The sequence below is a fragment of the Pelodiscus sinensis genome, chromosome 23 (genome assembly GCF_049634645.1).
Source record: "Pelodiscus sinensis isolate JC-2024 chromosome 23, ASM4963464v1, whole genome shotgun sequence".
In the NCBI taxonomy this organism is placed as follows: Eukaryota; Metazoa; Chordata; order Testudines; family Trionychidae; genus Pelodiscus; species Pelodiscus sinensis.
The window spans coordinates 24,422,335-24,439,642 of record NC_134733.1 but is presented as its reverse complement, the minus strand read 5'-3'; the positions used below and the strand labels follow the sequence as shown (position 1 = coordinate 24,439,642).

At 41.3% G+C, this 17,308-nt stretch overlaps 1 protein-coding gene and 1 non-coding gene across 4 annotated transcripts in view; both read left to right on the top strand.

Annotated features, from left to right (window-relative positions):
* The window catches only part of KLHL21 (kelch like family member 21), a 25,703-nt gene extending 8,395 nt beyond the window's left edge, over positions 1 to 17,308 (top strand). For all 3 annotated transcript variants that reach the window (XM_075906132.1, XM_075906133.1, XM_075906135.1), the window contains 4 exons: positions 1,547 to 2,559; positions 5,007 to 5,412; positions 11,184 to 11,256; positions 12,864 to 17,308. In XM_075906132.1, coding sequence (XP_075762247.1) covers positions 1,547 to 2,559; positions 5,007 to 5,412; positions 11,184 to 11,256; positions 12,864 to 13,157 — 1,786 coding nt within the window. In that variant the 3' untranslated portion in view covers positions 13,158 to 17,308. The remainder of the gene's footprint in view (positions 1 to 1,546; positions 2,560 to 5,006; positions 5,413 to 11,183; positions 11,257 to 12,863) is intronic.
* On the top strand, positions 453 to 587 carry LOC112545813 (U4 spliceosomal RNA). Its single transcript, XR_003089347.1, has one exon. It is a non-coding gene; the product is annotated as a U4 spliceosomal RNA (small nuclear RNA).

Sequence of the window (17,308 nt, the reverse complement as noted above, 5' to 3'; positions counted from 1 at the left end):
GCATTTCAGGGAAAATACTTGTCCTGCAGAATGAATCTAGCAAAGCATTTTAATAACATACATTTATAGTGCAATTAGTGGGATGCATAAAGTGCTCTTTATTTTATTTTATTTTATTTCTGAAGACTATATAATTATCCCATTTTTTAAACTTCAACCAAGCATTCAAAAAGCTCTCTTACTTGGATTGTCAGAGATCTCCAAGTGGGAAATGCAAGATTTGAAGGGTGGAAATGAGAAAACAAATGTATTTGGCTGATGAGTAATATATTTTGATTGCTCAAGCTTGACTTTCTGTATTTTATTAAATGTTTGCCAAGTAATGGGATTGCTATTATTGGAGGCATGCAAAAGCAGTCTTTACTGATTCTTTAAAAATATTTACAGCTTGTATTATTTGTATCACAGTGCTTATAAAGGCAACTGAAACAGTATGGGCTGACCTGTTATATTGCTTTGCACAGTGGCAGTATCGTAGCCAATGAGGTTAATCTGAGGCGTGATTATTGCTAATTGAAAACTTTTCCCAATACCCCGCCATGACAACTTGAAATATAGTTGGCAATTTTTTACACTCTCTACGGAGGGGCGGGACTGAGAAACTCTGGCTTGAAACTGAGATTCTTTGCACCATGTACATTTTGTGACCTAAAGTAAAATAATCAGTTTTTGTAGACTACAGTGTTTTGCAAGTGCAGATTCTCTAAGTGGAATAAGAAATTCCATCACTTATTTCTTCAGTAACATTCCATTTGTTTTCAGTGTCCATTTAAATAATTATTAATTACGGTAACGTTCGTTTCTTTCTTTTACTAAATTCTGACAGTAATAACCAGTCCCCAAAAATGTCTTTAGGTAGTGGGATGGATCAGAATGAAGAGGAAAAAACTTTAGATGCATTCAGGCAAAGTATATATTTAAAACCTAGAAAGGCTAGTAGAACAGTGATACATGAATGTGCTGTGCATTTATCCTGCTAACCTTTCTTCTTCCTCAGCAAGTTTGTACTGTAGCAAATTGAGATCATGAATGTGGATGAACTGAAAACTATACACCAGACCTGTTTTCAAACAACCTTGAATGTCTTCAACATTTTAAAAAATCAGAACAGGATTTTTCACATGCCTTGATTTTGAATTGTGATGTTCTGCTAATTGCTTTTGGGAGGACAAAGCAGTTATACAGAAGCAATCCCTGCACCACAGATGAAAGCTTGCCGAATCCCTGTTATTTCTATAGAGCCCTGTATAAGCTGAGTCCCTGCTGGGATAGCATCAGTTAGGGAGGCCCCTTTCCCCTTTTGACAGGAATATTATAAACTAGAACAGCTGTCCCTGATATGAATGTAGGGGGCGGGATGTACAGTAATCTGTGGGCTCTGCCCGTGGATGCCGCCTGGCCCCAATGGGCCACTAGGAGTTAAGGAGGTGGTGACAGGGAATTGGGGGTGGGAACCACACGTGGTTACAGCTGGCTCTAGTCCTTATAAGGGCCATGTGTGCTTTCAAAGCCCTATGCTAACCTGCCGTGTGTTGCTTTTCCCTAGGCATATCATGGAACCGAGCCCAGGAGGAGGCGGGGAATCCGCACATGCCGTGGCATTGCTACGGGGTCTGAGTGCGCTGCGCTCTGAGAGGAGCCTGCTTGATGTGACGGTGGTGGCTGGGGGCTGTGAGTTTGGGGCACATCGAGCTGTGCTGGCCGCAGCTTCTGGCTACTTCCGTGCCATGTTCGGTGGGTCACTGCGGGAGTCCCGAGCTGAGCGGGTACGGCTACATGGGGTGGATCCTGAGTGCCTGGCACTCTTGCTCGACTTTGCCTACACTGGTCGGGTGGGACGGCTGGGCCCCGACATTGCGGAGCGGCTGCTGCGTGCTGCTGACCTACTGCAGTTTCCAGCTGTGAAGGAGGCATGTGGCGCTTGGCTGGCCCAGCAGCTGGAACCAGCCAACGCGCTGGACATGCAAGACTTTGCTGAGGCCTTTGCTTGCCCAGCCCTTGCGGCTGCTGCACATCGCTTTGTGCTGCGCCACGTGGGTGAGCTGAGTGCGCAGTTGGAGCGGCTGCCATTGGCACGGCTCATCTCCTACCTGCGGGATGATGAGCTGTGTGTGCCCAAGGAGGAAGCTGCCTTCCAGCTGGCACTGCGTTGGGTACGTGCCGACCCAGCTGCCCGCGCCCCGCTGCTGCCGCAACTTCTGGCCCATGTGCGTTTGCCCTTTGTGCGCCGTTTCTACCTACTGGCACATGTGGAAGGTGAGCCCTTGGTGGCACGGTGTCAACCCTGCCTACGTCTCCTGCGGGAGGCCCGCGACTTCCAGGCTGCCCGCTATGACCGGCATGACCGAGGGCCATGTGCTCGTATGCGGCCACGACCATCCACCGGCCTGGCAGAGATCCTGGTGCTCATTGGCGGCTGCGACCGTGATTGTGATGAGCTGGTCACTGTTGATTGTTACAACCCGCGCACGGGGCACTGGCGCTACCTGGCTGAGTTTCCTGAGCACCTGGGCGGCGGCTACAGCATAGCAGCGCTAGGCAATGACATCTACGTGACTGGTAAGGACAAGGCATGTTGGATCTGATGCACCGAGGGGTGTTGTCTGGGAGAGGGCCAAAGCTAGGCGTTAGTCTGGAGGAAGCCCAGGTCTGGCAAGGGATGGGGGATGGTTTTAGTTTTAACAATCCAGTGGCGTTGGCAAATTATAGAAAAGGCCAAAAATACAATCCCTGAATTTTCAAAGCGCTAGTATTTTTATAAAAAGTTCCCTCGTTTCTTTGCTGTTAGTCCCAGAATAAGCTAAGCATGGCTTTTCCTGTTTGCAGAGTACAGATCCTATGAAGTGAGATGAGCTTTCATAATTAGGATGTTTGTTGTAAAGACTCAAACTGTTCTGCTGCTATACTAAATGGTAGGGGAAATGATTCCTTGGCATCTCTGAAAATGTTGAATGAGTGTGTTGCATTCATCATAAGCAGACACACATTGCAACAGCCTGTTTCAAAGGGACCTCGGCATCCCCACAGTTCAGTAACGTTTTGTCCTGTTTGGAGACTTGCATACAAGTCAGCGTAAAGGTATTCGTTTTTATTTTGACAGACTGCAGGATGCTGTGGTTGGTTCTAAGTACAGGCTAAAGCAGTGTGTGAGTAAAACTGAAATGGTTTTGTTATTCTGCTGTTAGGGGGTATAACTGGCTTCATGGGGCAGACTTATTCTCAAGGGATGATAAGCCTGCAACTCAGTCATGAACAGGAAGATAAGAATGTATTCAACTCTATATATTACTTTCTTGACTGAGTGGAGAAGGAACTTCCTGGCCGCTTTATTTTTAACATATGGAGTCCACTATCCAGGAGACTCTAGCACTTTGTGGTTACATTAATGTTTACATTTTAGTGCAAATATTTAGATTGTCTGCAGTGGTTCTTGATTTTTTTCACAGATGGACCATGTTTAAAGTTCCATTTAGATGTTGGTAGCATTTAGCAAGTTCTCATTTTGCAATAGGGACTCCTTATCCCAAAGTTATTTCTTGTTTTGGGACGGATTTAGTAGCTGATCTCAAGACAGGCAGCTGATTCATGATGGCTAATAGTAGTGAGCATGTAGACAGCATTTCAGGACCCATGTTGGTGTAACTTCCCAATTGTCTACTCAAGACAACAGGGTATGAGTCTGATTTCGGATGGTTTTTAAATTCTTGCTATGATGAGAACAGTGAGGAAAATCAGAATGTATTGAAAAGAACAAAGGAGGCAGCCCAAAGTACACCATGTACACCCAAGGTGGAAACATGCCAGGAAGTCTGCTGAGACTCCAGACTGTAAATAACTTCTAAAGCCATTGACCTTGGCACAGCATTGTGTTTATGGTATTAAAGGACAAAAGTTTTGTTTCTTTCTTTAGTGTACTTCCTGGCTCTTGTCAGTTTGTCAAGTTTGCTGCTTCAGCTATACCAATATAAAGCAGCAATCCTCCACCCCTCCTCAGTCCCGGGGTGGGTGTGGCTATACCAGTGTAAAGGGACTCAAACTGAAATAAACTATACTGCATGAGACACCTTTTTACCAGTATTGCTGCATCTACACAAGGTCTTTTACCATATAACCATGTCCTCAAAATTCACATTCTTAACAGATGTGATTATACTGAGGCTTTTAGAGTACTCCCAAGTAAACAGAAAGCTGTTCAATCTCTGACTTGACTTAAATCATAGCCATGCTTTTTGTTATGTTATAAGCATGATGATATGCTAAAACAGAATAACCTTATATTAACAAAAGTAAGTTACATATGGTAGTATTAAAAAACAATGTAAGATAGATTGACCTGGAATTCTAATGCCAAGCATTTTGTGTCACACCTTGTGTTTGCTGACTTCTTCCAAGAGTCTTGTACTTGCATATAGGAGCTATTGTCACTGGAGATGCATGGATAACTGTTTTGTATTTCATATTACACTTGTAGCTCAGAGGAAAGGAGATGTAAAGGGGAAACTTAGAAGTAGATCTTTGCATGGTTAGCAGTAGTGAAGTGCAGTCAGGTGTCTCTGGTTGTTCTTTGCTTTATGAAGCTTGCATGGTAGGATTGCTCCACTGATAATTATTCAACAATTGTAGAAGTGTTAGTTGGATCCTTATCCATACCTTGGCTGGCTAAATGTTGTTGGAAGTTGCTCTGTATTACTTTGACAGCTATTAATTTTCTGGTCACATGTATGGTGGGGATTGTAAATAGGAAAGGGAGAAAATTTGAGATTGTGTTACCATTATCCTTGAAATTGTTGTGAAACAAATCGCCATTTTCCTCCTGTGCTTAAATATTTTTAGTAGTTAGTAAGCTGGAGAAGTAGCAATATAGTATTAGAAAGTCGTAACATTTTTGAATACCCAATAAGGCTGAATTATTACGTTAAACCCCTCCTCTGTCTTTCTTAACACCCCTCATGTACAATGGGATATATTGCAAAATATTTACTTCTGAAATGTGCCCTCTTCTCTAGGAGGATCGGATGGATCAAGGCTTTATGACTGTGTCTGGAGATACAACTCCAGTGTGAATGAGTGGACAGAAGTGTCTCCAATGTTGAAAGCAAGAGAATACCACAGCTCTACAGTCTTGGATGGGCTGTTGTATATTATAGCCTCAGACAGCACAGAACGTTACGACCACTCCATAGACACCTGGGAGGCTTTGCAGCCTATGTCATATCCAATGGACAACTGTTCTACCACATCTTGTCGTGGCAAACTCTTTGCTATTGGCTCTCTAGCAGGCAAAGAATCCATGGTTATACAGTGCTATGACCCTGAAACTGACCTCTGGTCCCTAGTGAACTGTGGACAGCTGCCTCCATGGTCTTTTGCACCAAAAACTGTGACTCTTGATGGACTTATCTACTTTGTAAGGTAAGTAATATTGCATCTTCTCCCCCTCTCCCGTGACAGACTGATTTTCGGATAAATCCACAATTTGGGAAAAGGGGACTGTTTTACAAATCTGAATTGAGGAGAAATCTACTTTGAAGTAGGGATGTAAAAAGGTAACTGATATGGATGTCAATGGTTAACCAGTAGACAGGGAGCAGCCTGCAGTGGGTGGAGGGCTGTTCCAGCCCTGCCAGGCCGCCATGTGGGGCCAGAATCAGCTGGAAAGGCGCAGTCTGGGTCCCCCCTACCCCTTTTAATCAGTCAGCTGGTTAAACTTAATGTTTAACCAGTTAACTAATTAAACCTGATTTTACATTCCTAGTAACTTGTTATTCAGTTACCCGGCAAGCATTGCCGTACCAGTATGCTTACCGGGGTAACCTATTAACTGGCACCTGGCCTAGCCAGAGCAGCCCCCACCCTCAGCATGCCACGGGCAGAGGGGCTGCTCCAACCCAGACACTGTGGGCACTGAGTGCTCCAGTGGAGCCCCACCCTCAGTGCAATGCAGAAGGCCAGTTAATTAAATAGATTGTTTAACCGGTTAACATTTTAAATGGGATTTTGTATTTCTGCCGTAAAGTGATATACTTGAGTTCTATTCAGTGTTCCCTCTAAGCCCGTGGTCACCAACCAGTAGATCGCGATCTACCGGTAGATCTCAGGGGCTCTAAAAGTAGCTCTTGAGCCCTCTCTGAACTGCGCGCCTGCACAGTACATTTACATTAGATTTCCTCATTTGAGGAGCAGCTACTCACTGAGCAACAACACAGGTGAGTAGCTGTGAGGAATGGTGGGAGCTGGGAGGTCGGGAGGGCTGAAACACCCCAGCCAGCTGACTGTGGCTTTCAGCTGAAAGAGGCTGCCCTGGGCTCCAGCTGATCGGCGGCTTCTCCTCTGCGCCTGCCCACGTGGAGTTTGGTGCACCCTGGCTGAGCCCATGGCCAGCTGGCCGGGCAGCCACTTCTCTTCCCTCCAGCCCGGCTGCCCTGCGCTCAGCCCAGGGAGTCTGCGTCTAGCTCCAGCTGTGCTGGAGCAAGCTTCCCAGGCTGAGCACAGGATCACAGATGCCCATCTGATGAACTGTATACGACTAGCAATCTCAGACCACAACCCAGACTTCAAGACACTGGCAGATACTGTTCAGCCACAGGTGTCACACTGAGACTTTGTTATTGGAAGAAAAAATATATAATTATCAATACTTGATTTTAGATTTACAAAATAGCAGAGAACAAAATGTATAATTGTAAATGCTTAATTTGACATTTAAATAGCATGAATTAAAAACAGACCATTTATTTCATAACTATAAACATGTGATTTTAATTTTATATTTTGCATTATTTAAAAATAAACTGTTTATCAGAGTGTATAAGGGCTGGGGATAGCAAGTGATGGACAGGAGAATAGAGGGGTCAGGGCTTCAAGGAAGGGGCGGGGCGGTAGATCTTCGCCTGTTCTGAGACTTAAAAAGTGATCTTGGGTGTAAAAAGGTTGGAGACCACTGCTCTAAGCTGTGCGGCAGCACAGCCTCTCACCTACTTAATGAGCCCTGCCCAGGCAGGGGCTCAGGACTCGTGCATGGAGCTGCCTGGCAGAGGTAGAGGCACTTCTCCCTCAGTGACAGCAGCAGCTCCTTGCTGAGGACAGAGCAGTGCGTCTCGGAGAGTCCTGAGCCCCTGCCTGGGTGGGGCTGTGCTGCTGTGCAGCTTACAGGGAACACTGGTTCTGTTGGCTTTTAATTCAGTCCTACTATTACATAAAATGCAAACATACAGGCACACAGACTCCAAGGAAATCTTCAATGGTATAGCAGATCGCGCCTGTGAAATGTAGTGAGAATACATGGGATGAAATGGTTTGTTGTTGTTTTTAAACCAGGCTTTACGTACCATTGTTATTTGAGTTCTAATGGCTCAAAAACGTATCCACTTAATTAAAAACTGAAAGGCATTCCATCACTGAAACACTTCATCTAGTATCCAGTCTGGTGAGAGCAAATGTACATTAAAAACAGCTCCCAGACATTTTGTTTTATTACCTTTGTGTTTGCTTAAAAGCAGTAAGTTTTATCTAAGATCTTTATTTGTTGCATTTGGATTTGTTCTTGCTCAGTTTAGCATCTTGGCTTCCAGCAGCTGTTTGAAGTTATTCCTTTCACTCTTTCAGTATTCAGCTAATCTTGAAAAGGTTCTTTCATCAAAATATCCATCCTGTACACTTGCAGAACCAACTTTATATTCTGTTTTCAGCAGACTCAAGGTTTAGAATATCTAATGGCCCATACACACCTCTGTAGAGGTTGCTGCAGCAGGTAGGAAGTCATTGATTGTTATTTTGGGTGAATAGCTGAGAAAATTACTTGATACAGCAAAGGGAAAATTCTTCCTCTACTTTATTGCCCCAACTCCACCTCTCCAAAAAAATGCTGCAAAGGGGGTATTTTTCTGATAGTTGTTTATAAGGACAATCTCAGAACAGTAGTTTCATATACATGAGACCAAAAGGTAACTTATTAACCAAAGCTGCTAACTTTCAGTTTAGCGGGGTGGGGGGGTTCTCCTTTTATTAAGTGAGAATAAAATATCTCCCTCTTCTTTATGACCAACCCTTGTTACAGCTATAAATACAGCATCATACCAAAACTGGCCTCCTGGGTTACTTCTATATTAGAAACAACCTTGAGATGGGAATGCCTTGTTCTTATTCAGAACAGCCTGTGAAATCCTTCCTGCTCCTTTTCCCTGCCAGCACGCAAGCAGTACATAATATAAGAATGGCCATACTGGGTCAGACCAAAGGTCCATCTAGCCCAGTACCTTGTCGGCCAACAGTGCTCTGAGCCAGGAGCACTGTTTGTAGAAAGTATGTTTTTACTTTCGTTCTTGGAAGTGCTTGCCTCATGTAACACTCCATAGAAGTGGCTTGACAGCAACTTTAGGGTTTTTAAATCAGAATTATTAAAGGGTGTCTTTGCTCTTCACTTGAATATGTGAAACTCCTAGGTGTACAACAGGTGGAAAAGGAGCTCCCCATATAGTTAATTTGTTTAGAATCTTTAGGTTCATAGACTAGAAATAAACAAGAGCGACTTATAAATATTTGACTTCCATTGGCCATCTTTCCTGCTACATACACACCTCTGCTTGGAGATAGTTTGAGCTGCTTTGGGAAGCTAAGGAAACTGGTTATAAATCAGGTACCTTAACTTGTACATTGCTGGGTTTTTTTAAACCGGGGGGATAAAAATGATTGAGAATATTTAAAAAGCAGATTTGTGTATTTTAATTTGGAGATTTTTTTTTTTAAATTAAATACAAGTTTATTTTTAATAAACCTTAAAATTGACAACCTATGTTAAGGCTTAAACTTACAATAATATATTGAAACCATATTAAAATAAAATAATTATAAGCAGCACATGTTTGCTGCTGAAGTTTTACAGAAAATTAAACCACTGAACTGGTGAAAGTCACTGGCCTAAGCACGTGTGACCAGTTTGTTGAAGTACTTAATCAGCTTTTGACAGTAGTAGGATCTTCTGCAGATGCACAGAGAATATTTTTTGTTTCAGTTTATTCAGGTAAATGAATTGTATGTTGAAAAGAGCAGTTTTCTTCTTCCAGTCTATATAGAAAAACTGGGTATGAAGAGGTTGAGATCAACTAGTTATAAACATATCTGCACATTTAAGGTAGTTTTATGTAATTAATACAGAAATTAAAATGCTGCTTTTGTACACTTTATTGAATCAGAATTTTCAAATTGAGCTTGACACTAATAGCTTAGCAAGTAAAAAAAGAACAATAAAAAATGCAAAATTTAAGATTCTGAAGAAATATAAGTTGAGCTTTATATTTGCTTAAATGAAGTTCATCAATATAGTGTGTCCTCCTGGTTAACACAAAACAGCACCAAATTTAGTGTAAAAGTTATATTTAGTTGCAAACCAATGTTTTAATGGTTACCCATCAGTGAGAATTAACCTTCTTTAGGAAAATAACTAAAGTAGAAATGCAAAACAAGATTAAAAGATTTCCTGCTTGGTGATTAAAATAAAATATTTAAATTGCATTAAATCCATCCTGTTTTTAACTAATTGTAACTATAGTTCATAAATCTAGATTTTGCTGCATACTAAGCACACACTCCATAAGAATTATGGCTGCTAAATGAATGGCCATCTGGAGAGGTCATGCTCTGGGAGGTCTGCAAAGACTCATTTATTTCGCCTTTGTCTTATTTAGACAAACTCTAAATTGTTGGTAGTGCTTTGATTGGAAACAGCATATGATCTTGTTGTTTCATCACTAGAGTGCTAGTGGTAGATTGCAAAGGAAATGGTAGGTCTTGGAAAGTCAGTAACAATGTTTGAAAAATATAACACTCAATTCTCATTTCCTTGGACTCACTTTTTTCTCTCTCATACAGATATTTAACTTTAATACAATGACAATAGCCAGAGATTGAATTATCCAATAAGAAATTCCTATACCAATTGAAATGGATTCTAATACAATACATAATTTTTACTTTAAATTCTGTGAACTTATTCTTGAGACTGATAATTCAGTTCATATGGAAGCTCAAATTAATTAGTAGTTGAATTAAAGAGAAGATTTTGTTTTCTTAGATAATCTTCCAACTTCATTCCTGAAAGGACTTCCTTGGATTTAATTTAAGTACTGCTGTGACTGCCCTGACCTTGTAGTCACCACATTTGTATGTCAGCAAATTGCATTTCTGTGTCACAATAATCCCTCACCTGTCACTGTCACACTCCTGTTTCATGAGTGGAATGGGGAAAAGAAACCTTATGGGATTATAGTGCTGCTGTCAGTTCTTCCATTACAGACCTCTCTCCATCCTTTATTTTCTCCTTTCTCCCTAGGCTTGGCACTGGCCAAAGTCTTATTTTAACAGGGATCCTTTTAATAGTAATTTTAGGAGGGGAGAGGTTTGTCACCCCAGATTTTCAGTTACTTTTCTAAGATGTTCTTGTGTACTCATATCACCAAAGACAGATGATATTATCAGGTACAGATTTTCAGGAAATTAATCTGTAATGGAACTCAAAAGTGCAGATTTTGAAAATAAATATATTTAAATAATATGTTTAAGATTGGCCTGTAGTTATTAGAATGGAGCTTCTAGGTACTATTTGTAATACAAATCACTTTGCATCCTGTCTCGAAGGCACCACGAATAGCAATGGAGCAGTTGTATTCAGGGAAAGGCAGAAACACAGCCTGGACTCCTTCTGTCTCCAGTGTATGGTTCACTGCATCACAACTAGCTTGTCCAGTTAGGTAATCTTTTCAAAATCAATTCCACCAGAATTTTTTAAATGCAGTTTTGACTTTGGAGAAGCAAGGAAGTGCCATTCATGTTCTTTGGACACAAGCACCAGTTCACAAGTAGAGAGGAAACTTCTTGTGTATAATGATGCAGCCTACTCTAATACGTAGCTCTTTGGCACCAACGGCAATGCAGTTCAATTGACATGTGGGCTGGCCATTGATGCTGCCTGGTAGGAGCCAGATACCAGAATTTGGTGTGAGCCATATCTTGCGTCTTGGTGTAAGTGCCATTTGATCAGTTTGTACGTGAGTTTGTTAATGTAACAGTGGAAGCAAAAATGCTAATGTAGCACTTCAGACACTTGCTTGGACCACTTTCACCTGTGCTTGATGAAATGCAGAGTCTTTACAGCCTTTTGAATAGTAGTTTCCTTTTGTCTTTTGTAGAGATGACTCTGCTGAAGTAGATGTTTACAATCCAATGAAGAATGAATGGGACAAAATCCCTCCTATGCTTCAGGTAGGATGTTGAAAATGGGTTCATTTAAAAAACAACTGTTGGAAACAATTCTTTTGGATTATAAATTTCTTGGGGGTAGGGGAGGGACTTAATTATCTACACACTGACACAACCCAAAATAAACTCGGTGAATGCTGACAGTTTGTTCAGCTCTGGATTAGGGATGTTAAATTGAGATTAATGCTTATCAGATAGCTGACTAGTCGCTTACATCCCTACTCTGGACAGAAAGAGGTGGTCTGTCCTTCAGAGCACATGTAGTCTACATAACAGAGAACATGAAGGGCTTGTCTACGCTGTGCATTAGTCTAGACTAGAAGGGTATAAATACCAGTGCACATGATGGTGTCATACACTAACTGTCTTGCTCTATAAGTTCTCTGGTGTGCACTAGTGTAGTATATAAGGATGTTAAGAGTATAATTGTTTAAATGGTTTTTATTACAGTTACACATCAGCTCCCAGCCCTGCTCCTGAGGAGCCGGCTGCTGCCCCCCAGGAGCAGGGTCAGCAGTCAGGAGCTAGTAAGTGCTGGGAGCTGGCTCCCTGGGAACGGGCTGGCAGCTGGTGTGCGTAAGCTGGCTCCCAGCACATGCCGACTCTCGCAGCCAGCCCTGCTCCCAGTGAAGCTGTCTGTCGGCCTGTGCTGCGGTCTCTGCTGTAAAAAGCAGCAGCCAGTTCCCCAGAAGTGGGGCTGGCGTAAGCCAGCTGCCGGCCCCAATCCGGGGGAGCCCGCAACATGTAACTGCTAAATTTGTTTTTAAAAGGTTACACAGTTTACATTATTAACCTTTTTTTTTTTTACACTTTAAGTCCGTAGCAAGTTAAATCTTACTTTGTGTCTTGGCTTTTCTGGTTTTGTCCCTACATCTCAAAAAAGATATATTGGCATAAATGCTAAGAAAAGGGCAACAAAAATGATTAGGGGTTTGGAATGGGTGCCATAGGAAGAGAGAGTAAAAAGACTTGGACTTTTCATCTTAGAAAAGAGGAGACTAAAGGGGAGGGGGATATGATAGAGGTCTATAAAATCATGATTGTTGGGGGAAGTGAATAAGGAAAAGTTATTTACTTATTCCCACAATATAAGAACTAGGGGTCACCAAATGAAATTAATAGGCAGCAGGTTTAAAACAAACAAAAGGAAGCTTTTCTTTACTCAGCGCACAGTCAACCTGTGGAACTCCTTGCCAGAGGATGTGGTGAAGGCTAGGATTTTAACAGGGTCCGAAAAAGATCTAGATAGATTCATGGAGGTTAGGTCCATTGATGGCTATTAGCCAGGAAGGGTAGGAATGGTGTCCCTAGCTCTTTTTCTCTGGAAGTGGGAGACAGGGGAGGGATCACGTGAGGATTACCTGCTGTGTTCCCTCCCTCTGGGGGCACCTGGCATTGGCCACTGTTGGGCTAGATGGACCTTTGGTCTGACCCAGTCTGACAGTTTGTATGTTCTTATGCTCCTGTTGGTTTTTTTGTTTGTATATTCATCCTTCATAATTTGATCTAGCATCTTCCACTTTTCATATGACTTCTTAAATTTCAGATCTTTGAAAACCTCCTGATTTAAGCTAGTGTGATCCTTTCTAATAACATGTCTTTAATCATAGGTTCATGTTGGGGGAAGCTTGGCTGTGCTTGGTGGAAAGCTCTATGTCTCTGGTGGCTACGATAACACATTTGAACTTTCTGACGTGCTAGAAGCTTATGATCCAGAAACTCGAACATGGAGCATAGTAGGCCGGCTGCCTGAACCCACCTTCTGGCATGGGAGCGTTAGCATATTCCGACAGTTCATGCCACAAACGACACAAGAAGATGACAGTATCGCTCTGGATAATGCCATTAACCTAAACAGGCAGCGCCAGAATCTTCATAATCAGAATCTGAATGAGTTGCGTTAACAGTGGAAAAACTTCTCTGAGGCTTGAAGTCAATTATTTACAAGTAACCAGTGTTGCTTTGTGGAAGGCAAGAGGCAAGCTGGTGCTTGGGAAACTCTGAAATGGATTGATCAGAAATTGCAAGTAGGGAAGAAGTAAGAGCCTGAAAGATTAAAATGCTGTTGTAGTTGAGTAGTTGGCAGAAGGTTAGAGGCCTCTTTGGGTGCATTGTCCCTCAGCACTTTTCTGTGGATAGAGAAGGTGCAGCATTAGCTACAGAAAAGCACTGAGATAAGAATTCTGGAGAAAACAGATTTTAAAAAGAAAGCACCACTGTTACTCTTCCAGGCAGCAATGTGCAGCAATTGATTAGAGAGCTTTCACTAGTACTCGAAGTCAGCATCGTTTCACAGCATAACACTTCATATTTGCCACCAAATTCCATTTTGTTGTGCGAGGTTTTATGGAAACATAGACCCTAGGGAGAACCAAAGTTCCCTAACATCAGAGGCGAGAGATTGGTTTGGTAAGGTGTGCCTCCAGATTTAATGTGCTCCAGAGGAAGATGAATGTCTTGCTCAGGCCTTTGCCAATAGGAGCTATGGGGAAATTTTTCCACTCACAAATTGTGGGTTCGTTCTAGATATGCAGATATGAGGATAGAAATATCTAGCCCTAAATATACTGATAGTCACCATAAACTTTAGTCACTCGTCATACTTTCATGAAGAACCTATTACATTGCAATGGTTTAAAAAACACAGTGTATAGATATTAAGGTTCAGAATCATGAAGTATGAAATTTCCCTCCCTGCAACCTTAAATGTACGATAAACTAATTATTAAAAACCCGTATAGCACTGTAAGTTTATACAGATTTTTTCCATTATTCCATGCAGCTTGCATTTTTATTGGTACTTGCTTGGAAAATTTTTCTTTAGAAACTTTTCATTTTTAAAAGTGATGCAGGTTCACAATCCTAGACTGAGTGAAATCTCAAATACGTTTCATTTTTAAGCAAATATGTCTGAGAGTGGGGATAAACACTAGGGGCTAGGGACTCTTGGGCTGTCTCTAAACTACATCCCTTTTCTGGAAAAGGGGATGTAAATTAGACACTTTGAAATTGCAAATGAAGCCGGGATTTAAATTTCCCACGCTTCATTTGCATAATGGTGGCCATGTTTATTCCAAAACGGAGCTTTTCGAAAGAAAAACGGCTGTTTAGACAGGGATCGATCGAAAATAAAACACTTTTCTGAAAGATCCTGTACTCATTTTTTCAGGAGTACATTATCTTTCAAAAAAAGAGTTTTATTTTCAGTCCATCCCCGTCTAAATAGCCGTTTTTCTTTTGAAAAGCCCCGTTTCAAACACAAACTGTGGCCGCCATTATGCAAATGAAGCACGGGCAATTTAAATTCCGGCTTCATTTGCAATTTCAAAGTATCTAATTTACATCCCTTTTTTCAGAAAAGGGATGTAGTTTAGAGACAGCCCTGGAGAAGAACATCCTCCTCCATCGGCATTCAAATCTGGATAACATTTCTGTTTATATCAAACTATTTAACCTGGCAGAGAAGTCTCTACCATGTATTAGTGATGTTCCATAAGCTCTGAAGACGTCAGTTTGACTCTTCTTTATAGGGGTAGAATGTGCTAAATTGAGCAGATAGGTCCCGGGCAGTGGTCAGGGCACTGTAAAGTGCAGCAAGTGTATTCTCACTGTTTAGACCCTAAAGAAGTAAATCAGAATATTTTTTAGGAGAGAACTTATTTAAAAGGGAGGAAATATAGAAGAGCTTCCTCGGGAACTGTCCAATAGATTTGAGCAAAGTGCTTGATTACACTGTATTTGGTATATAGAAAAATAATTTTAGTCTCTTTATCAAATGTTTGAAGCAATGGTGGCTAAGGTAAATAGATGGTTTATAAATGAATCAATTTACTGAGTGATAGAAACCTACTAACATGTTAATATAGGTTGAACCTCTTTAATCTGGCATGCTTGGGATCTGCCTGGTGCCGAACAAGAGAATTTGACAAACTGCTTAAGGTCAATATTGTTGAGCAGCATTACCAACACTGCCACTGCTCACTGGGCTCTTAGCAGAAATTTAGGGGCAAATTAGAGCTAAATAACAGCCCAGAACACTGAGAACCAGGATGGAGGCTGTAAACAAACTTAGAGACTGCAGGAAATTTGGTCACATGCATGGTAAGTGGGCATCCATCTAACTCAGATCATGCCAGACCAGAGAGTGCTAGACTACAGAGGTTCAACCTGTGTTACACCTGAGAATTGAGACGTTAATCAAAATAATTTAAAGCACTGTTGGAATTTTTGAGCAGTTGCTAAATGCTAATTAGGACTTCATTTAGTGCATCGAGCCTAAATTGAGTTTGTCTCTATTGCTTTGGTAAATCAGTAAGTTCTACTTTCAGACGTACTCAAGTGATTTGGCAGGCTTAATTTTATTTCCTGTATTGAACCTGAGCAAGTGCATTTAAATGGAAGACAAAGTTTCCTGCTAATTCTTCGATGTGATGTCTGTCTGACTGTTCCTACAAAGCTCTTACATTTCAAAATGCAGTATGGTCTAGTTGAAAACGAGCACTAATGTCTGTTAGACACTAATGAAGTGAAACAGAGGGTAAGATTGTAGCTGTGCACTTTCTCAGTGGGAAAACTATATAATTTAAACTTTACTTACAAAGGACAAACCCAGACATTCAATCACACATCCTTTAGGCTTCTTCCTCTTTAAAATCTTTAGGATATCTAATTCACTGACGTGTTGTAGATTGCCAGGGGCTAAAGCATTTTCTTAAGTTCCAGTCAGTACTTTCTAAAACACTTCCTGTTGCAAATGTTGAGCAGAGATTCTTCCCATTATCCTGAACTAGGACAACTCTTAATTAAGATAAGTTGTTGACAGTGCCTTATCAGAATGTAGCTTGAGACAGGGTTATGAAGCAACTACATTGTGTTGGCAGACTTCAGTGTCCCAAGACTCCACAACGGATAGAAGAAAGACAATATATAAATAAACTTGATAGATTTGGCAAACCTAAGTTTTGTTTTGTATTGGAAACCTCTGCACAGGTTGAGGGGGAGTCCTGGGGATCATGCTTCAAAAGCTCTTGCTAGAGCTTCATGTCACGAACATCAGTCTGCTGGCGAAGAATGTCTAAACATGGTGATGGCATTCCTCCCTCTGCATTAGGCAAAGGAGCATTGAGTGGGGGTGTCGCTGTCTGACCTTTAGTAGTGCTATCAGCTGGAAAGAATGAAAAAAGGAGTTCCCTGCTTGGGAGTTGGGAAAACCAATGAGTGGACCATGTGGTTGTCAGGCTTTTATTTAGTATCACAAATGTTATAGTAACCAGTATGAAACCTACAAAGAAAGGGGAGGTCTGTTATGTATTCCCCTCTCCCTTGGCTCTTGTTCAGTTGGTGAGGGAGCAAGATCATGGGATAACTTCTTCTTTGAGGTTTTCAGCTCTATAAATGTGTTTGTTACATACTTATTTCTAGGTCAACCTGTGCTTTGTTCTCACGCTTATGTTGAGCAAGATACAGGGCTCATTTTGCCTGTTTTCTTGCACAGATGCTTCTGAAGAGTGAATTGATGCAATTTCCTCACTTGTGGCTATAGAGCACTATGCCAGTGAGTAATGTGTGTCCCCACCAAATTAAATTGAAACATCAAATCAGTCAATCTTCCACAGAGCTTGTGCAGTTATTGTAATGGGAGTGGCAAACATGAGTGTATGGTGCAAGTTATTTAAGACATGTATTCAAGTCCATCTTAAGATATGGAGCGCTGCTGCCTACATGTTGTCATTTAGTATAACTTAATTTGCATAGTACAATGGTAAAGTATTTATGCTGAACTATTAAAGCCTATTTATGTATAACATTCTCATACCGTAGTGCTGTCTGCTGGACCCATGTCATCTTGAAGTTCCAAAACCAGCCAGGTAACTTTAGGTTTAGATTTATAACGTTTTGTAGACTTTCATTGTGTCCAAAGCTTTAAATACTGTTTAAATATCATCTATGAATCAAAGGCATTTTACATTTTGACAATTTTAGATTTTTATTCTCATACTTTTGTGTTTAAACTTATTTGAAATGATCAAGCTAAATAAAACATGTTAAATGCAAA